Source organism: Poecile atricapillus, chromosome 12 (assembly GCF_030490865.1).
Source record: "Poecile atricapillus isolate bPoeAtr1 chromosome 12, bPoeAtr1.hap1, whole genome shotgun sequence".
Taxonomy (NCBI): domain Eukaryota; kingdom Metazoa; phylum Chordata; class Aves; order Passeriformes; family Paridae; genus Poecile; species Poecile atricapillus.
Window position 1 is genome coordinate 2,584,719 of NC_081260.1, and position 26,889 is coordinate 2,611,607.

At 40.5% G+C, this 26,889-nt stretch overlaps 1 protein-coding gene across 2 annotated transcripts in view; it reads right to left on the reverse strand.

Annotated features, from left to right (window-relative positions):
• Positions 1–832: 832 nt before the first annotated feature.
• Positions 833–26,889, reverse strand: part of ABCB7 (ATP binding cassette subfamily B member 7) — a 35,551-nt gene continuing 9,494 nt past the window's right edge. The window contains exons 4-16 of one of the 2 annotated variants that reach the window (XM_058847669.1): positions 23,940–24,059; positions 16,572–16,704; positions 15,479–15,747; positions 14,184–14,272; positions 13,573–13,660; positions 12,779–12,953; positions 11,256–11,413; positions 10,555–10,718; positions 10,264–10,393; positions 9,587–9,758; positions 5,938–6,041; positions 4,298–4,405; positions 833–1,816 (exon numbers count right to left, since the gene is read on the reverse strand). In XM_058847669.1, coding sequence (XP_058703652.1) covers positions 1,598–1,816; positions 4,298–4,405; positions 5,938–6,041; positions 9,587–9,758; positions 10,264–10,393; positions 10,555–10,718; positions 11,256–11,413; positions 12,779–12,953; positions 13,573–13,660; positions 14,184–14,272; positions 15,479–15,747; positions 16,572–16,704; positions 23,940–24,059 — 1,929 coding nt within the window. In that variant the 3' untranslated portion in view covers positions 833–1,597. Of the gene's footprint in view, positions 1,817–4,297; positions 4,406–5,937; positions 6,042–7,926; positions 8,007–9,586; positions 9,759–10,263; positions 10,394–10,554; positions 10,719–11,255; positions 11,414–12,778; positions 12,954–13,572; positions 13,661–14,183; positions 14,273–15,478; positions 15,748–16,571; positions 16,705–23,939; positions 24,060–26,889 lie in introns of those variants that run through there. The other variant, XM_058847670.1, reaches the window with a different exon arrangement.

Here is a 26,889-nt window from a genome sequence, read left to right on the forward strand (position 1 = left end):
TGTGTCTTTTCCATGTGTCCTCTTGCCACAGGGTACAGTCCTTCAGGAAAAGGCTGCTCCAAGCATGGGTCCCCCAGGGGCTCACAGCAAACCTGCTCCACCACAGGCTCCTCTCTCCACGGGTCCTGCCAGGAGCCTCATCCAGTGTGGGATTCCCCAACAGCCAGGCTCCTCTGGGAACATCCCCCTGGCTCCATCCAGGGCTCCTTCCCAGGCTGCAGGTGGATCCTTGCTCCATCCAGGGCTCCTTCCCAGGCTGCAGGTGGATCCTTGCTCCATCCAGGGCTCCTTCCCAGGCTGCAGGTGGATCCTTGTTCCATCCAGGGCTCCTTCCCAGGCTGCAGGTGGATCCTTGCTCCATCCAGGGCTCCTTCCCAGGCTGCAGGAGCATCTCTGCTTCACTGTGGACCCCCCATGGGCTGCAGGTGGATCTCAGCTCCAGCACCTGGAGCTCCTCCTGCCCCTCCTTCCGTGCCCTTGTGTCTGCAGGGCTGTTGCTCTCCCACATTCCCACTCCTCTCTCTGGCTCCAGTTGCTCTTACACTTGGAAGGCTTTTCCTCCCTTCCCAAATCCATGATCCCAGCAGTGCATTGCTCTGTTGGGATGTGTTCAGCCTTGGCTCTGCTGGACACAGGGGAAGCTTCTGGCATCTTCTCCCAGACATGACCCCTGAGCCCCCTCCCAAACCTGACACACCCACAGTGTCCTGCAGATCCCAAACACTGAGGTTTCCTCCCACTGGAGAAGTTTTAGCTGTTGAAATGAGGAGATTATTACAGCAATGCTTTCAGCATTATCCAGGTCATTTTCTCATACATTAATGAGATAATAGAAATTTATGAAAGTCTTTATTGAATCTTAATTGCCCCCTAAGACCATGACTGAACTAGAAAGAGCGACTGCATTCTGCTTTGACTACTACAGCAGATGCTATGGATACAGAATCCTGAACTTGGATATATTCATTTTTCACTTAAAAATAATGTTAAGTTTTCCTTTAGAATAATACCAATCCATTTCCTGATAGTGCAGTATGAAAGGTGCTTCTGAAAGGTGAGAGGGGTAATTCCAATATTTAGTTTGCTACTAGAAGCCTAATATTTTGTTGAGGCTGCTCTTACCCTTTACAAGGAAGATTTTAAACCAGAACACCACTGAAGAATTTAAAAGGCATCTTCCTCACTAGCAAATGAGTTCAAATTAGCCCAATTACAATTAAAACATGACGCATTTATCAACCATCAATGATGAGAAATAATGTAAATCAAGGACAAGTCTGTTTACAATTTAATAATCCACATCAGCCGACTACCAGGAGAATTTATCAATGCCTAAAAATTGCCATAAATTACACCCTTGGTCGGGAAGTTTAAAGTTTTTGAAAAAGCTCAGCTCTTGCAGATGCCACTGAATATTAGAGATTCCTAAAGATGCAAAAATAGAACTCCTTTGGTTGAAATTATGTCCCTCTGTGAAACTGTAAAATCCAAAAATTGTAAAACCCAGAAGTTTTTGAATGGTGACTTAAAAACAAGAGCTGCATTTCACTGTATTCTTGTGCATTTTTAACCTGCTATATGAGATCCAGGATCCTATTCAGCATGAACAGTTCCCACAGCCTTTCACACTGTTGATAATTTCTTCTTCTAGCTTCTTCCTTTCCTCCTCTTTGGATGTCTGGTTATTTCTCTCCTCCCAGTTTGGGTGGTTGTGACTGTGGAGCACTTTGCTGCTCTGTGTGTGCCACATCTCATAGTAGAGATTGCTGGGATTCGCCAGGAGCTCTGCGTGCTTGCCACGTTCTGCAACCTTACCCTGCAAGACAAAGGCAGGAAATCAGGAACCCACATTCCCACATCTTTAGGAATAGGCCAGCCTATGGACCACAGTTTCACAGTATGGATTAGAGCAGTTATTAATGAGGAGGAGCTTGAAACAGCAAGGGTTGACTGCACAGTGCACTCACTTGTGTAGGCACCACCAGCTGAAAACAAGGAGCTGGGCTCTTCTCAGGCTGCCGGTGCCTTTTGTCCATCTGGACAAAATCTAAAGCCCACCAGCATGGAAAGTTTTACTATCTAAACTGGAGGAGTTATCTAAAGTAAACACAGAGCTCTGTATGAGGAGCAAAGTGTTCAACTACTCCTGCAAAGGTCATGTGAATGTACCAAAATAAACATGGATTTGCCTTTGCTCGGTAACAAACACACGTGAAGAAGCTAAAAGAGCAGAGCAGACAGAGAGGGGTTTGTGTTAGACAAGCAAAGCACATCTAAGATCAATTCCTGAAAACAATTACTATAAACTGTGCTTTTATGGGTGCTCTGTAGCTTGTGTCACTGCAATCACCATCATGAAAACTGTGAGCAGTTCAGTTCTCTGGGCTGTTCTCAGGAGCAGAGATGATTTATTGACTACCAGCATGGAAAGGAAGAGCTGGAGAGGAGAATTGCATGAGAACTCCAACCCTACAGAGAAATACCACCAGTCTTCAAAAAACCAAACTAATTTTTTACTTTGAGAGACACATTCACTGACTTCAAATTAAACTCATTTTAATTCATTCTCCAGCTACTTTTCCTTCTGGGAAAGCATGACATTATACAGACAAGCACATGGATTTGATATCAGCTCTAAATTCTGACCTACAATTAAATCTCCCTCCTAGTGACATCTGCTGATGGACAAGCTGGGAAAAAATCTGGGTCTTGGCAGTTCTATTAGTAGTTGTGCCAGTGGAATCTGAACAAACATTCACTTGATCAACAGAACTGTAGAGTTTACTTAAATCCTTTAAGTGATTAATTTGGAGTAGAGACCAGGTTTTAAATTATGGCTTTTTTTTAGTAACTCTTGACCAATCCTCAAAAATGGAACTTCTCTGCTCAGCTCCACAGCATCAGGATCTGTACCATTATATTCCAACGTTTACCCACTCAGGAATGATTCTGATTTTACCTCAGCAAAGGTGCTGGAATTGTGATTCCATGATTATCATTGCTAAGCAAAACCAGCCACAATCACCCTGTCTCATCCCTGATCCTGAGCCTTATTTACCTGGCTGCTAACACATCAATTCTGCTGGGATGGCAGAGCTGCCTCCCTCATCCACAATCCCAACCTTCAGCAAAGGGAGCACCCTGGCTCCTTCACAGTTTGAGGCTGTGCTTTTATTTTTAATTTAACAGTTACACTACAACACAAAACACGCTCTTAGGAAGCTGTGAAAACTTGCATGGAAAACAAAAAGCTGCCAATTGCCTTGTGACATGTTACAAAATGTTTGTGAGATGTTTTAACGTGCACTTGCAGGAAGGATACACCTTAAGAGAGGGTTTTTCAGCAAAAGCTGAAAATACAAAGCAGATCAAAAACAAATAAAATCTCCATGGAGTACTGCAAGTGATTTATTCCACTACTTCATCCTGAGATTCATATAAAGCTGTGTTTTGTGTAGCAAATGCCACCATTTCAAAAGATATGATTCTAATTGTCCATGAAATCATTGAATGTAGAGTAAGAATAATTTATTTGCTTTTAGGTGTGTATTTTAAGTCACTAAAGACACCTATGAGCACAAGCTTATAAATAGCAACTGATAAAAATGAATGCAGAGATAAATTTAACATCTATTATCAGCAGATTAGAGCACTGTACTTTCAGCATTATCAGTTAAAAGAATAATTATGAAGTTACCATAAGGACATTTGTTTATTTTAAATCTCTTACCAGATATTGATAATAGAGAAAAAAATGGACTTTGGATGAGTATGAGCTGAACACTGATATTAGGGAAGCAAATGTTGAAATATGTTGTTTTTTCTTAGAAAAGAAGCCTACAGAAAGGGAACAATCACACTTTTCTACAGGTACAACAGAGAATGGTGCTCAGATTTTTAACATAATTAGATTGAACAATCCTGCAATAGTTCTATCTGCATGGAAACGGAACATGCTGTCCTCTCCACTGGGAGGAAAAAATGGATGCATGTGAAAAACACATACTGAGCAATGAGAGTGAAGCATAAATGGGGGGAACACATTAGGAAACTTCAACTGACAGAAGCACGCAGAAAATTAGATTAAAAACATGCAACAGTAAGACATAAAAATAACAACATACAAAACAGTCCCACATGCCAAGCTTGGGCTGGAATTTTCGAAGACTGTTCATTTCCAAAGAAAAAAAATTCCAGTGGCTTGGTGGGAGTGTAACAATTCAAACTGGACACAGAGAGTCCCTAAACCAAACCTTGACATGATGTGAAAGTCACAGAGCACCAGGTGAGCCCTCACCTGATCCAGCACGATGATCTCATCTGCATCCACCACCGTGGACAACCTGTGGGCAATGAAAATCGATGTCCGGTGCTTCACCATGTCCCTCATGGCTTTGAGAATGTTCTGCAAGATTGGAATAGACACAATCTCTTACTCCTGAGTGAGATGAGGAGAAATAAAATGCTGCTGGAAATATGCAAATCACTGTAAATAAGTTTTGAAAATCATCTCTGGTACTGCTACAGCTTCTCAATAACAAACAGCCACGAGTACGTACAGGAGAAACAGAAGAGTCCCAAACATGAAATATCTGTGCTTTTGCTAAAGCCTCAAGCTGAAAAAAAAAGCTTGTATTCACAGAAAAACACAGCTATCCCCAGGGACAAAGGAAGAGAAGTGTCACTTCATTTCAGGAAAAACTTCCCCACGGAGCCATGCTACACAAGCAGCAAACAGCAGTAAAAGCATCTGAAAATAAGAACTCCTTGTGGTTGTAATATTAATGTTTTCCCATGATTGTTAAAGAAAAAAATCCTTCTCACTATTATGTCAATGTGGAACAAAGGCAGAATAACTCTGGGAATTATCTATCTATTTATCCAGTGTTTCCTTTGTGAGCTCTACACCACCTTCCAAACCACAGCCCTCTGCAAGGAACATTGAGTGGGAATTTGTGCCCTCACTACTGTAAGTGAAGCGTCCACTTCATTTCCCTAAAAATTTTTGTCAGAAAACATTTCCATTCCTAGCCATACTCTTGTGGAAAAGCCTCATTTTAATTTGCTGTCTTCAAAGTGCATTTCTACTCTGAAACTTTCTGCTTTGCTTATGACTCTTGCATAGATAGAGCAAAACAAGAGAGGAAAACTCTGAGAATTAAGTGTGATATGGACATTTCTGACCCATGAAGCAGCTGTGCAACATTTCAGTGCTATATGGATGTACAGTTCATCCTCTGCATTCTTAGCATCTGGAAAATTGAAGTAATTTAGAGATTACAGGTCAATAAATTCACTCAATAACCTGCATAAGTGAACAGAGCTGTAGCTTAGCTCATTTTTGATGACTTTAGTTTGGGAAATTACTGCTGGTGCTGAGAGTCTTGTGCTTAAACAAAAATGTTGTTATGAAGGATGATGCAGCTCCTGTCACAGTGTCCCCACATCCATGTCACAGCCCTTCCTGTGGAATGAACACAAATGAACACCAGCACTGCAGGTCACACCTACCTCACCTGCATGTGCTGCACAACAAACAAGGGGGGTTTCTCCTGCATTATGTGCCAACTATTTAGAAGGCTTTTTTGATGGATGCTAGATGGCATCTAAACACCTTCTGAAGTGGACTGGAAAGTTTCACACTTCATGGCCACCTGCACCAGCTTCAAGGGATGAATGTATCAAGGTGAGTGGGACTTCCAGAGTGGAAACAGAAAACATCCCAGAGACAGCTGATATTCCTCACTATCTCCAAGCAGATGGACTGAGCATCTCTGCTTTGCTCTTTAGGGTAACAGCTTAGACATAGCATCTCTTAATAATACTGAGAAAACCCTTGCAAAAGAACAGACTTTTGAGAGGAATAGAACATGGAAAAGCATCAGAATCAAACATCATTGCATCACTTAAATGTCAGAATTTTTTACACCAATTTACCTCTTCTGTAATTGAATCTAAAGATGATGTGGCTTCATCATAGAGAAAAATAAGTGGCTCCTTTAACATTGCTCTAGCAATTGCAACTCTTTGCTTTTCTCCTCCTGAATGAGGGGGAAAGAGGAAAAAAAAGAAAAAATATTAAGTTACAATTGTGATAGTCTAAATTCAAAAGCAGACATGATTTTTGAGGGTTGGCTGTTGGCTTTTTTTCCTTTTTTTAATAGACATCATGGTCACTGCTGACAAATGTCTGACATGTTACATAAGATAGCACACAAGTTCCTGCTCCCTGGTAAATTTAGTGATTCAAGATTACTCATCCTTTTGGAAAAGGACAGAGAACTATTTTGTATCTGCTCCAAGGCAAGAGTCTGACACAGGTGAGTAACAATGCTGTAGAGTTACTCACTGTGTACACCTGGGAGTAGGAGCCCATTCACTCAGCCCAAGATCTCCTCCATCCAGTAACTCTGAACACACAAATCCAGTTTTCTCCCACCACTGCTCTGTCCATACCTGCTGTATTGGATTTCAGGGCTCACACATGGTGTCTTTCAGGTCTCTCCTTGATATTTATCCAACTTTCCACCCCATAATGGCAAATTTCACCCAAGAACAGTTAATATTATACTGAAAACCACCTTCAGCCTGCCATCTACAGCCTGGTGGTTTCTGATATAACCCAGTTTCAGACTAGTTTCCTTCCTAAACAATTCTTACAGCCAACATCTACTCAAGAATAACTCAGGGCAACTTTTACAGACAAGAAAACAGGTGCATTTGGGAACTTAAAATCTGCTAAACATTTGGTATGCGATGCGAACACGTCACATTTGTGCACTTGTCCTCCTTTGTTTTATTCAAGACTTCAAAACATTCCATTTAATACCATTATATTCTTGTTAATGTTCCATTCCTATCAGGAGAGAACATGCTTTCATAAACCATTTAAAAGGCTGGTGGTAATGCTGCAGTTCACATTTTAAACTGTCTTTGGCAGAACTCAGGAGAAATTAGAACTGTTTGATTTACTCAGTCTGTTTTTTAGTGTGCTCTCCCCCCTCTCCCCTGTACAGCATCTTCAAAACTCACAGCTTGACAATATCCATGTTTGAAAGACGTATTTCAGTAAGCAGATCCCTCATATCTGCAGCAGATCCACTTGTCTAATGTTCCCCATTCACAGTCAGGGCAGCAGCACAGTAACTGTTCCATTCACAAAGTCAGGAACTTGGGGCTGTTGCAGCTCTGCCTATTTATTACACATCTATTAGACAACACTGATGTGGGTTCTACTTGGAACAACCAAAATAACTTGTTTTTCGTTTTTTATTCTTGATGAATGAATCCTTGAGAACAGTAAGAACTGCACAAAATGCTACATCACCATTTAAATTGGCAAATCTGTCATTGCAGCTAAAATCTTGTTTTTCCATTGTGCACATAAACCCCTGGATTTTAAAGAGAACCACTTCAATTCACACAGCTTTTACTCACTCTATTCCTGCCACAGAATAACAGAAAAAAACAGGACTTTGTGTTCTACTTAGACTTGTAGAAGCCTCACACAACTAAAAAAAAAAATCCCACAAACTAATTCTGAAATGAATCCAATACATATCCTTATAAGAATTTAGGGAGCTAATCTACTATCGAGAGAACTATAGATTCCAATTAGCAGTAGCTTTTTACAGAGCCACTGAAGGAACTCAGAGCCTTCCATGTGATATCTCCAATCCTTTGAACAATGACACCATTTCTGAGAGCACTGGCCTGAGACTCCTGGACCCTGGCTGCACACATTCCTGAAGCTTATTTACTACTGGCATTTGTCACTATTCACCTAACTGTTGCAAATAAGAAACTGAAGCTGTTCTTTCAGTGGCAGATGCCTACTCAGAGCTCAGAAGAATTCCACTGTCTTTCTCCTGAGTATTTTACATACTCTTTCCTCTTTAAATACAAACAAAGCAGGAAAAGAACACCATTCCCTTACCTTTCTCAACACCACCTTTGTGGAAGCACTGGCAGGTGGGTGCTTATGACCATCCCAGTGGCAGCACAAACTGAAGGATGGAGGAAAGGCAGAACCCATTTTCAGAAAGGCTCCATTACAGGAGTCTCGAGGTCAGGAGGAAACTCCAACATACCCACACACAATGCTACAGACTCAGAAAGGGACACAGAATCATTCAGGTTGGAAAAGCCCCACAAGACCATGAAGCCCAACTGTTCCCCCAGCCACCACTGACCCATGTCCCCAAGTGCCACATCCACATGCTGTTAAATCCCTCCAGGCATGAGGAATCCACCACTGTCCCAAGAAGCCTGATCAAATTTTTGGCTGAAGCAATTTTTCCTAAAATCCAATCTAAACCTCAACATGAGGTTAAAGCTTTCAGCAACCTGGTCTGGTGAAAGATATCCCTGCTCGCAGCAGAAGGGCTGGTCTAGATGATTTTTAGCAGGTTCCCTCCAACTGAAACCATTCTACTCTTCTATAAACACCAAGACATTTCAAACCTATTGTCAGTCAAATCCTCTTTCTAGCAATTATAAGTGTGGGGAGACAGGCAGCACAAGACAAATCTTTCATTGTTAGCACGATTCTCTTCAGTTCTGCCAGTACCTATTTAGCACCTTCTATTCCCTCATCCAGATCTGTGCTTCACATATTTTATTTCCCTTCTAGGTCTCTGCATAATCCCCTTCTGCAGCATGCACACTTTCTCCGGCACTCCTGTTCTGGGTACAGGCTGTACCCTCTGATCCCCTGTTTCAAAGGCACCAGGACTCCTGACTGCAGCAGCTGCAGAGAAAGAAATCACCCTCAGAACTGCCTCTGCAACAGGCAGCACTTCTGTCTGCACCCACTCCATTCCTCAGCACGATCAGGACCTGAAGCACGCATAAAGTTCCCAATTCTAGTCCACTACCCAAACAGATCATGAGAAAAATAATTTTTACTTAGCTGCACCTCCAGCCTCACTTATAATCTCATTTAACACTATTCCCTGAAAATACATTCTTTTGAATATCTTGCAGACTACAGCTGCCTAAAACTGCAGACTTTCATATTAATATTTAGCTTTTACAGGTAGGTATTTTGGGCTCCTCTTTACATTGCGGGGCTGGAATGTGTCCAGAGACAGGAAGGTCTGAGGAAGGGTCTGGAACTCAAGTCCTATGAGGAGCAGCTGAGGGAACTGGGGGTGCTCAGGCTGTAGAAAAGGAGGCTCAGGGGTGCCCTTCTGGGTCCCTGACAGGAGGGGGACAGCCAGGTGGGGATCAGGCTCTGCTCCCAGAGAACAAGAGACAGGATGAGAGGAAATGACCTCAATCTGTTCCAGGGGAGGTTCAGGTCAGATGTTAGGAAAGATTCTTCACTGAAGGGTCATGCATCAAAACAGGCTGCCCAGGGCAGTGGTAGAGTCACCATCCCTGGAAGTGATCCAAAAAGGAGTGGATGTGGCACTTGGTGATGTGGTTTAGTGGGCATGGTGGGATTTAGTCAAAGGTAGGACTTGCTCTTGGAGTTGTTCTCCCACCTTAAAGATTCTGTGTCATAAGCTAAAAGCAAACCTGAGGACTAAACTCTGCATGAAACTGTGGCAGAAAAAGTGATACAAAGAAGCTGGGAGCCAACCTGAGAGCTTGAGTCCTCGCTCCCCAACCTGGGTGTTGTAGCCATTGGGCATCCTCAGGATGGCATCGTGGATCCCTGCCAGCTTGGCCACCGCGTACACCTCCTCTGCTGTGGCCCCCGTGTTGCCGTAGAGCAGGTTGTAGTAGATGGTGTTATGGAAGAGAACAGCATCCTGCATTTGTGGGAAGCACATTTTAAATAAGAAACCATCAACAACAGCTTCAAAACTGTCCCCAGCCCGTGAAAGAATCAATATAGAATGGCTTGTATTTTCCTTTACGCAGCCTGAAGGTAAAAGTGTTTGGGGAAATTTCTTCTCCCAAAAAAGGGATTAATATATTTTGTGTCCTAAATATGTATGTCATGCATACTTTCACCACTTTGCTAACTCATTACAGGTGGTAATCAAGTATAAAGCTAAATCACTTAAAGCTGGAGGCAGTTTCTCATGGGGAGGCTTAAACACATTTCAGAAATTGGATCTATATGATGATGCATATAAAAACACAATATTTCCTGGGGGGAAAAAAGTCTAGCTCCTTTGAAAGTCACCATGCAACATCACTGCATTAGGACTGGCCTTCACTGAACCAGTGCCAGATACTGAGAATTACTATTACAATAGACTAGAATTACTGTTCCAATGGACTGTCTGGGGAGAAGGAAACATGGAATACCTGAGGCACAACTCCTATTGCCTTTCTCAGACTTTCCAAACTGACATCTTGGATGTTCTGTCCAGCAACATAAATATTTCCTTTCTGAGGTTCATAGAAACGAAATAATAACCTCACAATGGTGCTTTTCCTAGAATTGAAAAGAACTGAAGTTAATGTCACATCCTGGTTTGTCATTTACAATCTCCGATCGGAATGGATGTAAAAACAAAATAAAAAGCAAACACAAGCAGCACCATATTTAAAAAACTAAATTCTGCATTGATTGGCATATTTAGTCCATTTACCCACCCTGACCCACTACCTCCTACAATGGCCACTTTCTTTCCTGCAGGGACTTCAAAGGACACTCCAGCAAGGACCTTCTGCCCCTCCATGTATTCAAAATGCACATTGTCAAAGGCGATGGAAGCAGTCTGAGGGGTGATCTGCAGGGGTGGAGCCAGTTCTTTGTCCTATGAAAAGAAGAGTTCCACTTTATCTGCTGCCCAGAAATTATCTCCAACACTTCAACAAGCTCAACAGTCCCTTTCCCACCTCAGAAAAAGGCAAACAGACACTCCAGCTCAGATATGTGGAAAATAACCATAATTTGCTGCACAAGTGACATTGGTTTGCTCCTCCTTTTCCCCAAAGGAGGTAAAAATTCCTGCTGTAAACACTCTGCCTCATAACTTCTTTTGCAATATATTCTGCATCATTAATTACCAATAAAAATTCAAGCAAGAGGCATGAATACTTAAATAAAAAAATCTCAATACAAACACAGCTTTCATGAAGCAATTTTTGCTTCTCTACAAGTAAAGGAAAAAAAACAACTGCTATTGCAGTAACTGCACTTAAAGAGGAGCCAGAACAGCAACCTCACACACAACAACTCTTTCATGGATAGAAATTAAACCTGGAAGATCAGAACACAGTGAAATGATGGCATTGCTGCACACAGCCCTGTTAAATACCCAGACAATTAGGGAAACTAAGCTACTACTTACTTTAATTTTGGTATCTACACTGAGAAGTGTAAACAAGGTATTCATATCTATCAGTGCTTGTCTTGTCTCTCTGTACACTGTTCCCAGGAAGTTCAGGGGCAGAGAAAGCTGGAACAGCAATCCATTCACCATTACCAGATCTCCAACAGAAAGGCTTCCTTAAGACAAAAGGGGTTTGAGAGAATAAGGAGACTTGAAGGGTTTTCCTTTTAGGATGCACCAAGAGAAAAAAATCAAGTCAATTCAACTCAATTTATTTTATCCTCTTTCTAAACCCAGATGTTTAAATAACAAACAAAACCCCAGAACCCATTCCCAGATTTTATATAGGGGTGCCTGAAACGAATGGCAATGTTCATGTTGATTTCACTTTTAAAAATATATAATAGCACTGGCAAATAAGGCAAGCAGCACAGATTGTAAAATCCACAGAGAGGCCTAAGGAAGTTAAAAGGGGAGGAAATTATATATGGAAGCATACATCAGGAAAGACAATCTTAAGCACAAATACAAATCCAAATGATAGACTCTGTCATGATCAAGAGAGAGCTTTCATGCTGTATGTGCCACAGAGCTGCCAAAACACACTGAGAACCTCTGGGCAGCTCAGTATCAAACAGGCTGATCAAGGGAAAACTCGGGATGTCACAGCAGCTAAAGGTAAGTGGCAGGTCAGTTCAGCTGAAACAGGCCCAGAAAGATGATTTAAAGCCATATTCCTACCATCCTGCTTCAAGCCATTCTAAATCTTCCTGAGAACAGCCATAAACTGCACCTACTGACTGATCTGCTCAGAGTAACCCTTCACTGCCCTGGCATCTTTAAAAAGGGCAAAGCAGAGGCAAGAAGGAGCACATGGTATAAAGGTCTGCCCTTCAAACACTTCTGGATGCTAACAGTCTTTAAAGCATCATTATTTTTACTCTAAAACCACCTTACTTTAGTAGAGCCTTACCCTAATTCTGTATTTGAAGCTTGTAATGTGTCTTCCTAACCAAGCAGGCTTTACTTTATGCAGTAAATTAAACAAGTATAGAACAGATGGAAGCAATTCTTTTAATAATGTGCCCTTATTAATCTAAGGAAAGTGAATTATTGGTAACAAAACCACTGGAGACAAAGCACAAGGGTCTATATACACTGAGTCTTGCCAATATGGGAAGGGAGAAGGGCAAAAATAAAGGATCTTTGTAGAGGGTCCACAGAAATATTTTTATCTATAGAAGTGCCTGTCAAAAACCTTCAAGAAAAGCTTCCTTTAGTTACATTTTCTTGGGATCTTTCTTTAACTGCTGAACTTTTATGTTTCTGATAAATTCATAGTATAATTGAAAGAGTCATTGAGAGAGATATAATGCAATTAATAATACTCCAAGAAGCAGAAATAGACAAAACTTATGCAAAAAGTTCTCAATCAAAACCTCTCAAAATGAACTATCACATCAACCCTCAGTAAATTAAAACTAACACCTCTGTTATGGTGCAAAGGAGACTCATTTTAGGCTTACAGACAGGTGAGTTACCTGCAACAATGCCCTGGCTGGCAAGCACCATGATGGCTGTTAAACCCACACTAAATATAGCGCTCTGGCCAAAGTTGAGGAGAGCTAAAGTAGAGGTAGTCTTCAGGGAGGCTTTTTCATAGGTCTTCAGGAACTCATCATACCGTTGGGCTTCGTATTTTTCATTATTGAAATACTACAATATAAACAAAAATGGTAAATGTGACAGTGACAAACATGTTGGATTGTTTAAGGGGCTGTAAAATCCAGTATGAACAGACTGAGTGCACTGACACACACACAGAGCTCCTCTCCAACAGTTCTAACAACTGAAGGAAACAATCACAGAATATCCAGAGTTGGAAGGGACCCACAAGGATCATCCAGTCCAGCTCCTGCCCAGAACACTCCAACAATCCCACCCTGTGCCTGACAGTGTTGTCTGAACACTCCTGAAGCTCTGGAAACCTTGGGGATGTGCCCATTTCCTGGGAGTCTGGGGGAAGAATCTTTCCCCAATATCCAACCTAAACCTCCTCTTCAAGACTAAGTTTACTCTCTGCAGGAATTGATGGTCAAGGCAATTCAGCCATGAAAGAAACTTCTCACTCTTTTTTAACAAAGAGGTTTTTTTCCAGCCCCCACTAAAAACCTTCCTGCTACTCTTGTCAATGCCACGCACTACTCTTCAAATGAATAATGCTTAAAAATATGCTATTGCTCCAAATATGCCCTTTAAAGATGAATCTTATGACTCACTTCCCTAAGGCTGACAGAAGCAAGACAAAGAGCCTGGTAGTAAAGACTGGCCTTACCTTCACAGTCTCATAATTCAGGAGCGAGTCAATGGCAGCGTTACCGGCATCGTTGTCAGCTTTGTTCATTTCAATTCGAAACTTAGTCCTGGGAAAGGAAGGTTTGATCCAGTCACTGATGCCTTAGATTTTAGCTTTTCTATTTTTCAAATCCTGTACTGCATTAGTGTGTAACACTAAACTCCATATAGAATGTCAGGTAACTGTCTTCACATTTTGGTCAGACAAAACAATTCCTCTAGGCCTGAAATCTGAGTACCTTCTACTGCCTCAGGGCGCAAAAAGTATTGACAAAAGTGAATTGGAAGGGAGCAAACTGGGGGAATATGACTTAATTACCTGAAGCTGTAATTGGAGGATTACCCCTGATACATAAATGGACCAAATTTCTAATTGTCTGAAAAACTCGTGTCCATCGTCCATGTTGGGTGGATCCCCAGAAGCTTCTGACTGCCCAAGGTGAACCTGTTTGAAGGACTTTAATAAATCCCCACTTTATTCTCTTTACTTTGCCTGGCCTCTGTTCTAGGCAGCCACTGCAAGGCATCATCACAAGTTCAGGCTGAGGCATCAGAGCACCCTGAGGAATGTGAGGGCAGGGCCTGCCTTACCTCCACTGTGTGATTCCTATCGTGAACGCTGCGTAGGCTCCCAGTGTCCCCAGAGTGACCAAAGCAAACTCAGCACCACATTTGTAATACTGGAAGATTTAAAATAAAAATAAGAAATAAAAATAAAAAATAATAATAAAAAAAGAAAATAGAAAGAATCACCATAATTTTCAAAACTTTGCTATTGTCTCCATATAAGTTATCCTAATTTTAAGACAAGAAATGATGGTCCCTCCCAAACAATCCCTGCTCTGAACAGCTTAAGGCTAAATAAAGGCTTAAACTCAAAAGGAAAGCAGTAAGAAGGATTTAGATGAAAAGATTGGAGGCAATAACCAAGAGCTAGTGTATTTAATACTGCAAAGTTATTTTTCACATTAGAAAACATAAATGCTGCTGATGCTTGTGCTGTTTTCACAAATAAGTATTTGTTTCCATGCTTTTTCAGTGGATTTTGAAAGAGATCTGAAGACTGTAGAAGAAAAAATAAATGGCCTTGCAAAACAACTTAGGAAGCGTTTTCTGTACTTCAGGGCACATCAGGAGAGAAAAGCCCTAAGGAGGGTTGGCTGACAGCCAGCCTGGTCTGCAACTTCCACTGGTTAGAAAACCTAACCCAACCTCAACAGGCATTTCACTGCTCCATTCAAACTTGATTAAATCCTTCCAAAAAGGCCAATAAACAGAACCAGATTCTTGTGTTTAATTTAGTCTGAGATACATAATCAAGATTTAGATTTTTTGCACCCAAATAATACCCCAAGATCCTGACTTCAAGGACAGAAAGTGTGATTTATTATTTTTTTATAGATGTTTAAATTTCAGGGTATTAAGCTTAAAACCTGCCAGGAGAAGCCTATTTTCCAAAAGCTAATTTTCACTTTTAAGTTCTGGATAAGTACAGATCAGTATTCAGGAAAGAGCCAATAATCACTCCCCACCTCTATCCGTGAATACACTAAACCACAACATTTTTATTCTGTCTTCTCACTATTCACCTGGGTATATTTGTGTGCACAGTTTACTTTTCTAATTTCATTCTCCCAACAATTCTGAAGAAAAACATTAAAAATTGTCCACATAAATGCAACTGGCCGAAGAGAGGCTTTAAATGTGAAAATAATTTCAAATAAGCTGATTTAAAGTAACTGATATTTGAAAACTACAGTTTGCTGTCTTTTACAGTAGTTGCTTTCACCTTGTAAATTCAATTATCATTATTAATACCCAGTAGACTTTGGTAAGAGCATCATTCCCCAATGAGACAATTCCAACAATGACTAAACCACACTTACCAGAATTCCACTGACCAGAGCCACTTCAAACATTGTGGGTCCCAGGTTAAACACTAAAGCACTGAGAACAAAGCTGATGCCCCTGGTGCCTCTGTCGATGGTTTTTGACAGTGCTCCTGTTTGCCTGCTTAGATGGAAGGCCAGATCCAGGTTGTGAAGGTGCAGGAAAACATTCTTGGCAATCCTCCTGATTGAATTTTGAGCTACTTTTCCAAATACTGCATTTCTCGCTTCATTAAATAACGCTGCCCCAGCTCTTGAGATACCATCTAAAAAGGGATGAAGAAGTTTACAAAATGAAAATAATTATATTTTCAACTTCCCTTCATGCATGAAATTACACTAGACTCATTCTTTATATATTTTCAACAATTTTAGTTCAAAGGTAATTTATACTTAATTGGCCCAAGCTTTATGCAATTTTTCATTTATAAACCATTGTGCACACATTTAAATCAGTTTCTTTTGCAGCTGGCTATAAGAAAGGGCAGGATTTATAATCAAGAATAATTTCTATAAGCATTATTTAATTTTTTAATTGGAATACCAGAAGCAAGGTCAGAGAGTACTGGGAACAGACATCAACACAGAGTAACTATGAAATTGTTTAAAATATTCTGGGTGCTCTGGCAGAGCTGGGGGTGCTCACCTGGAGAGGAGAAGGCTCCAGGGAGACCCCAGAGCACCTTCCAGGGCCTAAAGGGGCTCCAAGAGAGCTGGAGAGGGACTGGGGATGAGGGATGGAGGGACAGGATGCAGGGAATGGCTTCCCACTGCCAGAGGGCAGGGCTGGGTGGGATACTGGGCAGGAATTGTTCCCTGTGAGGGTGGGGAGGGCTGGCACAGGTGCCCAGAGAAGCTGTGGCTGCCCCTGGATCCCTGGAAGTGTCCAAGGCCAGGACTGACAGTGCTTGGAGCAGCCTGGGATGGTGGGAGGTGTCCCTACCCAGGGATGAACTTTATGGACCCTTCCAGCCCAAAGCACTCAGTGATTCTGTGATTCACAGCCAGCTGTGCAAAGGGCAGGAGCTCTGCTGAGCCCATCCCTCCCTGCAGACCCTTAACTCCCATCACAATTTGGAAATGCACTCACAGCCCACGAGGACAGCAGTTGCCAGGGTGGCCACAGTGCTTGGGGCATCGCCGAGGTTGAGCACGTTCCCAGACACCTGGTTGAGGCTGTCCACTGCATATTTAAACATGAAGGGAACCAATATATTCATGGCCTGAAAGCAGGAGCACACCAATTAGATCATTTGCATTAAAACATCTATGGAGCATGACTATTTTTTTCTGAAACTGCTCTACTGTCATATTTAGTCCTTAAGCACTTGGTGCAGGTGAGTTGGCTCTTTATTTCAAGCACAATGTTTTCCACTGTTAAATCCTTGCTGCTGGGACTGCAGGGTTACTTTGTCTATCTCACTTTTAAATATGGATTTCTATCCTCAACAAATTACACTGCAAAGGCCCTTGAAGTGAGGCTGAGCTCTCAGGACAGCAAGGCAAGCCCAGGAAAGGAGCAGCAGCCACACACAGTGCTACTAAATTGTGTCATTATTTGGAGCTGTTTGCTCTTCATGATGCTGACAGTATTCAGTGTGAAGAAGCTCTGTTACACAGGAAACCACTCACCTGCACTTTGCTAACACTAGGTCACTGGACTGGATTAAACCAAAGCTCCAGAAGTCAAATAAAATAAACCAACTCCTCCTTTGTCTCTGTTAATACTCCCCTAAAATTTAAATAATGCTTTCCCTTTGCAACATCACCCCAAACATTAACCTGGTATAAGCATTAACCCTGGGGTTTGGCACAGCAGCAAAAAAGACTTTCTGTACAGTCTATAACACAATACAAATTACTGTACAAATACGAGTTTTCAAAAACATTGGTCACATCCACCACCTATCACCCAGTGGTGGCCCCCTGCAGATGTGAAACCCCAAACAAATGGATATGTAAACACACCAACTTCAGCAGTTTTTTATTTGCACACCTGTAGCACAAGAAAATATGGAAAATTTCACAGAAAACATAAAATTCCTAAGTCTTGTTAGTGCACCATTGTTACACTGCCAACAAGAAAGGCAATTTACAGACAAACTTCATAAATGTAACAGAATTTCTTAATTCAAACTGCTCCTAACTGTTAAGATTTGAAAATAAGGACACAACTTTTTTAGCAGTTGAACAACTATGCTATGACCTACAATCTTGAAATCACAGCAGATGTTAAAATACTTTACAGCAAGTTGACTTTACTTAAAATTGGCCTTTTTTTTTTAGTATTTGGAAAAAAACTTGTGGGTAGATGACAAATTATTTTACATGAGAAGAAACAAAAAACAGGAGCCAGATTGATACAGATATTTCAGATCTCTCCACCAAATGTTTTGGATACCCACTTAGATCTCAATTGTATTTAGGGACATCTGTCAGAGCTGAAAAGCCCAGGGGAAAAAACTGTAAATTAACTGGATAAAACTAGATTTTGAGAGAAAAGAGTGATAAAGTCATTCTTAAGTTCAGTCCAAATTCAAGGGGGAAGACAGACTTCCAGGAGTTCTAATGACTGTCCCAGTATCCAATATTCTCAGTTTTACAAATTATGGCAAATAGTGGAAGGTATGAACTTCACCAAGCAGAGTAATTGGACTTTCGAAAATATTTTTGTAAACTACAGATTTATAAGTTGTTTTTTTTTTTAATCTGTGCTGTTAATTTTTTTAGATAGTGTTTTAGCCTAAAGATTTAAATGCAAACAAGGAAGGGATTAATTTTCTCCTCTTTCCCCATGTCTCCTATTAAATACATTACAAAAAACACCTCAAAATTCTCAACACAGCATAATTTAGATAATATCTGAGAGGAGATACAAGAGATTTGAGGGCACCTGGGTGAGGTTAGTGCTGGTTTGTTAGTGACTGAAAAGAGAAAACAGCTGAAAGATCAGGTCCTACTTCAAACATTGCTCTGGAGTTTGTCCAGTGCAGTCTGAGAGTCCCTCAGCCTCAGGTCCCCTTCAAAGAGATGGGAATTGTGGAAATCTCAAATCCCTCTCCCTCCCCCAGTATAACCAAACTCCACTTTGCCTTCAGAGATACTGAAACTCCATTTTGGGGTGGCATTTTGTTCTTAATAAAGATGAATCTACTGCTATTTGTGTTCCAGTGACAACCAACATGACAAAGTGCAGGTTTTCCTGGGAGACATCTCTCAAGAGAAAATAAGGATATTGTAATGCAGCTGGTCTTCATTTGCTGCAGATCCTTACAAATCTCTCTGCAGGGATTTTACTCCTCACCAGACTGTGTTACACTACAGGTAGTTTTGAAATAGAACTACAGATATATTTAAAGTCCATTTAAAGAAAAGAGATGTATTCTTTAAACTGCTGTTCTCCACTCACAATTAATTTAACTGGTAACAGCCTACAATTTTGCAGAAATGTCTTCTTTTACATCAATATAATTCTTCCCAATAGAGTTTTAAATGAAATTTAAAGCCTGGTCTCAGGTTATAGTTGTTCTGACTCCTGGAGGGTAAAGCTTGAATAAGAACAAGGCAGCATGGTATTGCATTTCATTAGCAATCAAGACAGTCTGCTTTCCAGCAATTTAAAAAGAGAAAAGTTAATCTTACAAAGTTTATAGCAAGAGATGAGAGGCCATTATTAGAAACAGGCCTTTCCTACTCAATTTGTTAAGTCAATGAGATCACGTTCATAGTAATGGAAACAAAATTTCATCCTTCTGCATAAATTCACAGTTCTCTTTTTGTATTTGCTGGCACAGAACAAAAAGCTTTAAGCACACCTTGGTAGACCATGAAAATCTACCATGAAAAACAATTGTCTTACACAATATATCTGTACAGGCTTCCCTCCTCTGCCTAATGCCTGAAAGCTTGATAACAATTCCCATTAAAAAGACTCTTTTAATATGAATTTGTACATTTTCTATTTCTGGGTTTGAATTAATAGCTTATCCTTGCTTGAATTTATTGGAAAGCAAATACAGCATCCCATGAAATTATCCCAACTCAATTGCCCACATTTAACAGCAGGTTGCCCTAGAATGAATCATGAGTAAATGAGTTTAAACATTTTTTTAATGACTGCACTGTTTTAAACTGACAGTGCAATATCATCTTTATTCCCCCATGGGACTACATCACTTTTTAAGGCAAAAAGCCTTATCTTTCATTTTGCTCTTCCCAACATTTTTTGTTTAGTAAAGATGATAAATTAATGACAGGCTGAACCCCAACAAGATAAAACCGGTCCACAGCAAACTTTTCTTTTGACAATAATTCAGTGAGAAATGCTGGCATGAAGATGACTGAATTTATCTCTGGACCAATATAAACATACACACCCAACAGCTCCATTTGTGGAGATACACACAGAAATCTCCATCCCCTCTGGAGGCAAGACTGCTAAAGAAGCTCCAAAATGTGCTCCAGATGAGGGAAGAAGAGCCTGGCTTCATGGCTTCTTCAAATTTAATGATGACCTGAACTACACTTTTTCCAGTAGGATAAAAACCCAAGCCAATTTTAAATACTTTTCACCTGAAACTCCTCCAAAAGCTAACAATTTCTAAAGGTTTATTGCAATTATTTAACTCCATCTGAGCCCCCAGAAAGAGCTCAAACACCAAGATCATAGGAACATGCTTCACTGATCTGAGAGATATCGTTATCTTTGCATGCAGGCAGAATTTGCAATTCAACCCTTGTGTCCTGCCTCCTTAGCCAACCATTCCTGTTCTGAAACTTATGGAATTAGCAGTCAGTAGAAATGCAGGGAGTCTGAAAGAATTCTTTGGCTCATGAATAACACATGCCTGGTCTGTGACCAGAAGGCCAAATCCCACTGCAGGCTGACAGAGGTGACAAGTGATTTTGTCATATTCATGTGTTTAATCCAGCTCCTCAGAAGCCTGAGCACTTTTTTCCTTGTGCCACAGAAGAAAAAGGGAAGAAACAGAAAAGTAAGGAAGCATTTGCTATACATTCACCAGTAGAGAAGCCAAAAAAAGGGGGAAGGAACATGGAAAAAGAAAATCCAGATATGCAGAACCTGAGCATGTGTCTGAAAACACAGATAATGCCCTGTGTACTCCTCGCACCTGCCTTCCTCTTCCATCCTTCAGATTGTGTACACACATCTAGATAGGCTATAAATATTTAAGGTAAAAATTTAAAGTGTGTCATAATAATACAACAAATCTTGCAAAGAAGAAAAGACCTCACTAGCCCTGGAGCAGACTCCATCCTGTCATAAAAAGCCATACTAACAGCTCACTTTGAAGGCTCACAATACCACTGGCAGTTATGTGGAGACAAAAAGGAACCAAAAATCACAATAATTTGTTCAATGACAGGCAACTGGGCCCCACAAAAGGAGTCAAGACAGATTGTAACTGCAGGCTCTTCAGTAGCTGCACACAAACTGGCTTTTGTTTTGAAAGTGAATTTTACTGAACTGGAAGATTTAAAGAGACAAATTATTTCTCAAGCAGCAGGACAAGGAGAAATGAACTCCAGTTGTTTTGTGGGTGAGTAACCAAATTAAACTGGGGGTGTATTCCTTACATTTTCCCCCTGTGGCTGAGAATTTCATAACCTACCTGTCCTCTGTGATTCCATGAGTCCTCTAATTCCATGGAGTTTTCAGGATAAAACTGAAGCCACCTTACAGCCTCTGTATTTTAACTGGAAACCTCATGTTGTAAATTCAGAGGTATAAAACCTGAAAATCTTTTGTCAAACTCAGAAGGAATTGGCCAAAAGGCTTACAGGAGTGTTTTGGGGGAAGGTGACTTGCAGCAGCCATCGTGACCTTAGAGTTCTCTATGCAAACCCCTCAGAAAGAGGGGCCTTTAGAAAAAAATCCACAATAAGGATGTAAATCCTTCAGACACAGAATTCACTTTGTTCCATAGTGAACAAAGAAATCAGGCCAGGACTGCAGTAAGGAGAAAAACATGCTGGTGTTCATGTGCTGACACAATTATATAGCAGAAAAACTTTAACATAAACAGCTTGTGTGGTCTGTGGAGTGCATTGCAATTAACCTCACAAGCAAGCAGAACAAAGGGCTCCCAAATGGGATAATGAGGAAACCACACACAATTACACATGGTCCAGGAAAGATACAGGTAAGCTACTTTGTACTGCATTTTCTCCAGGACAAAGTGACCTTTTGTTTGCTCTGGAAGGGCAGCAGATGTTCAGGGCTCAAAGATGTGACAGACTCACTACAGCTGTGGAATAAACTATTGCACATCACTTGTGTCACACTGACACTCACACTTAATATGATGAAGCAATTCAAGAAAATTCTTCCCACAAAGGAAGAGTGAGCACAGCTCTTAAGATAAAGGGTAACTCCTTAATTTGCAGTTATCCAACACAGCTTTGTAATGACAGAACAAAACAACAAAACAGTAGCAAAGGACAGCTAGAAGACATCCATGAAATTTTTCACCCCTGCCAGTTATAAGACATATATTTTCCACAGAGAGCTTGCTGTGTGTTTTCCCAATTAAATCCTTGTTTGCCCCAAAAAACCATTCTCACAAAACATTTCTGCTTTATCAAGCATCTCTTAAAACTTGGGCAAAGCTCAACAGGTTTTCTGCTTTTCTTCGGAGAGTCTGCTCTGGACATCAGGGCCTCTGGGCTGCCTTGTAAAAATGTAAAGTGGGAAATTTAAGAGAACACTTAAGAGATCCAAACACCCAGTTACTTTCCCAAAGAGCAGTTCAGTGATTTTCTGATGGAGGAACATCTCTCTCTCCCACTAGAAATACCACAGCACTTCTTTACACCAAATACAGAGCTGTTTGCAAGAGTCAAGGCATCCTGGTCATCAATTTTGTTTTCTTAACAGCCCAGAAAGCTGCCTGAAATATTAGTAAGACTTCTTAAAGGCAAGGTACAGTGCTGCCACATGCAGGATTAGAGGCTAGATTCACATTCTCCATCATATTCATACAACACTACAAATTAGGGAATAGGGAAGTGGGGAGAAGAAGAGAAAAAAATACTTCAAACATTTAAAAACTGCCTTCAGATTATTATTAACATTACTAATAAGAGCCTTTAAAAAGGAAGTGAGAATAATTTTCATATCCACCTGGTAGATCTACATCACAAAACCTGAAGGCATCTGCATTTTGAGCAGTTTCCCCCAGAGTTTTAAAAGGCAGTGGAAAGAATTGCTGTGGGTTTGCCCAGGCACACAGAAAGGGGGGAAGTTCACTTGCACAGTCCAGACATATTCTGCATGTCATCACCTGCATTATCAGCAACATCCTCAACTGCAGCACAACCCAAATATCTGCTGGAGACAGTACCCACGAGTACCTGAGAGATAAAAACCTCTTGAGAAAGCACTGTAGACCAGCAATTCCTCTTCAGCTCACAGAAATGAGCACATTTCTCTCCCAAGCACTCCTCTTCTAACACCTACAGAGCTGAAATTTGTCTCTTCTCTCTTTTCATAACATGGCAGTGGTGCTGAGTGCTAATATTAGCTTTATGTTTGGTTAAAATTGCTGTACTTAAAAGCAACCCAGCTGAGCTGGATGTCTCAATGGAATTCACAAAACTTCCTCCCAGTATTTTGCAATCAAATATTTCTTTTTTTTTTATTTAAAGCAAAAGGAAGCTAACATTTGCTCTTCTGAACTATTTCTACAAGGTTTGCACAGAATTTGAATTATATCCCCTTTTAATCTGCAGAACACTTTTGCATGCCAAACTCTTTGAAAGAACAAATAAACACTAATGTTGTTGCAGGTCAGAATATAGAAGATCCTTTCACATAATGAAATAAAGAGCAATCCTCCATTTCATAATCAAAGACTACATGAAAAGTTATTTGAATGAAAGCAAGGTTGTTAAATACAAAAAGGTTATACAGCTTCTCTCATATTAGGACACCAGAGGAGTCCCCAAAACAATTAATTCCTCTGTTATCCCATAGAGAAATATCAACAGACTGGAGCTCAAATCCCCTTTCCACAGCACAGCAAGACCTGTGAATAGGCACCATCACACTGATCAAGTTCAGGGTTGAGAACAGGCACAGAGCCTTGAAGAAATCCTGTCTGACAGCACCACACCAGAAGAGAAGAACAGCCTTTAACTCCCATTTCCTGTAATTTCTGAGGTAAATACTTAACTGGCAATGGAAAAACCTGAGCTAAATTAATGGAATCAAGGCAAACAAAAATTCTGGCTGTCATCATCACCTCCCTAAACATACACATGGGTATTACCTGCAGATACAGCCTGCTCCAAAATCCAAGCTATTATTCCTCATATATGCTCCTGTAAAAAACCCAGACATCTTAAGAGCGTAAAAGCCCTTAAATACTAGAAAAGAAAATTATTGCTTGTGCAGATGAAGAGCAACTGTGAGAGTACAACAAGTATCTGTTCTTACCTTGGCACTTGCCAGAAAGCCCAGGGAAATGGCGACCCTGGCCCGCAAGTCTGGCCTGTCTTTGGGCCACACGTAGGACAGCATCGCCCGGATGATCTTCTTGGCATCGATCTCCTTCAGCTGTGGGAAGGGACAAAGGCACTGCCTTACAAAGAGACCTTGGGAAGTAAAATAACTTATAAATAAGAATGAATTTTATACATTTGGATCACTTCTGTATTTCATTTGACAAGAAACACATATTTGAGTCTGTGTCTGAGACTAGGACTGCCTATGAACATTTCAAGATGGAAGTTTTTAGGTTTATACCCCTGACATGCCTTAAAACATTCCACGTTCTCCATAGTATAAGTCTGGCTGGCTGCAGCTCCAACACAGAAAGCCACAATTCCTCATCCTGAAATACTTCACAGAACAAATAAACTGACCTTTCTTTTTTATCTCCTCAAGGGCTTGTTATTTCTTTTTTGAAAGATGTTTTAAAATAGCTTAGAACCAACAGGAGAGAAATGCAAAAAAAATTGACTAATTAACAAAATAACTGAGGCAAGAAGGAAGCCTGAAAGGCCCACAATAAACTGAAATAGTTTGGAGAACATTCCCTGACACTGGATACTCAGGCTTCACAAGGCAGAGAATGTACATGGCCACGTGCTGGCTTAACTGATGCTATCAATTTAAACTGAATTCTTAAAATAGGTTCCCCTCAAATCTCAAATTTTATTCTAAGTAAGAGCACAATCCATTCAACAAGAAAGCTTGAAAAACATTACTTTTTCTGTTTGGGTTTATTTTAAGTTTTGCTTTGGGATTGTTTTTCTGTTGTTGGGTTTGGTTGCTGTATTTTTTTTACAATAATTTAGGTTATTTTCCAGATGGACAGATGTCTATCACTGACACTTCTGATTATCACATTGAACTCTCAAGCTAAGTTTTCTGCAGCCTAAACCATGTTTCCTAATTAAGAACAAGAGGATGTGCAGCAACACAGAGCACAGGTATCAACAACTCATTTTTCTGTGTTGGCTACACTGGGGTTAACTTGAAAGACACGAGGGTTATCTAAGACAGAAAGGAGGGCAGCAAGGGCAGCTAATCTCTCCATTTCAGGCAATGTTTTGTAGTGGGGAGGAGGGAGGGGAACAAAAAGTTAGTGCACACCTTTCAAAGATGACTCTTATGACAGAAGTCAGTAGGAAGGGGGACTATTATAATAAATCTTACTGTCTGAGGATAAACTGAATTAGAAAAGAAATTCTCTGTTAAGGTCTGGGGTGAATAAGCAAGAAAGGAGAGGTCTTTTAAAAGGTAAAATTGCTGAGGCAACCAGGGAAGCCAATCCTATAAAGGTAAGCTTTTAAAAGCACCAGGAAATTCATCTCAGTTTTTCTAGTCACAGCTTCAAGCAAAACCAAGGCCTTTTGTCACCAACTGCAAATGTATTGGAACATTACGCAGGATAAGCACATTTCAAACTACTTTTAAAAAATGGATATATGGAAGATTTGTCAGTGGAGAGAGGATGCAAAAGTGCCTCTGTTGTGTCCTACCCACTTAAAAAATGGAGATATCTGCTGCAGCATATACATAAATCTTTCCATTTGAGCCAAGGATATGCATAAAACGCAGTTCAAACACGTGGAAAATATCTTTGATCACCACTTACAGGTTAAAAGGAACTTAAAAAAAATTGGTACCACATTAACACAAAAGATACAAATGTGCAATCAGAGCAGTTCTAATTATATGTTGCTATTGGCTAGGCAGAATTTGCACAGAAAAGCTATTAAAAGGAACAAAATATATTGGCTGCAAACAAGGAATCTATTTCCTTTTTTCATGGCTCTGAATGGTGACAGAAGTAAATCCATTTAGAAAAAAGTCAGGAGGCAGCCACTCATTTGCCAAAGGCCTTGCAAAAGAAAAAGAAGAAATATCAAAGGATGCAAAATGCACACATATTACATCAAAGTTTACCATGAAATAAATGTTACTGTTGTACAGAAACATGAGTTAAAAATTGTTTAAATATGCAAGTGGCAACATTAAGAATTAAAATGAGCAATCTGTTCAATGGACTCAGGCCCTTTTTTGATTCTCTGAGGTACATAAAAAGGTTAAGAGACGAATTTATTTTACCTCCTTTTAAATGGCAGTAATGTTTTACATTTTCTTTCAAGGTCTATTTCTACAGAAATACAAGGAATGGAAGGAAAAATATTATAAATCTAATACAGCAGGGAGCAAAGTAGGCAAGTCTTTTCCTCTTTTTGAATGCAGCATGTTTTTAAAACACACTATGCAATACTGAAAATTATTTTCAGAAGAATGACTATTGACCAACTTCCTGTCCCTTCTACCCGCCCCATCCACGTTCTGGACCTTTTAAAATATCTAAAGAGGGGGAAAAAAAGAAAGCCAAAAATCCTCTTCACAATCTCCATGGTTATTGAGCACTGCAAGGCATTCACTGGGCTGATCCTGTCACTTGGTGGATAAAGCCTGTGCCAGGATGATGAGCTGTCAGAAGTGGGATGCAACAAAGTGGTAGTTTGACTTGAATTTAAGCTGTCACTGCTGATGAAGAGAGAAACACCCGGTTCTGGCTCCCTGTGTGCTCCCTCAGGGAGCTCTATCATCCCCTTTATTGTACCAGCACAAGATTTTTCTCCCTGCATGAGGTTATTCTCCCAACCACCACCAAAAAAAACCCCAAAGATGGTAAAGACCAGTTCTGATCTCAGTACTCAGCACAGCAGCCACTGCTGCAAGTAAAAGTTATTTTGGAATTTAAAAAGTGTAAGTTTCTCTGGTAGTCACATCTGAGATGAAGGTAATGTGCCCTTCACTCTGTGCTCATCCTTAACCTTCAGTTCTGTACCTGCAGAAGCTGCTATAAAAGGGGCAATTTAAAATGTCACTCCCAAAGTCAGAATGAACAGCCTGGTTT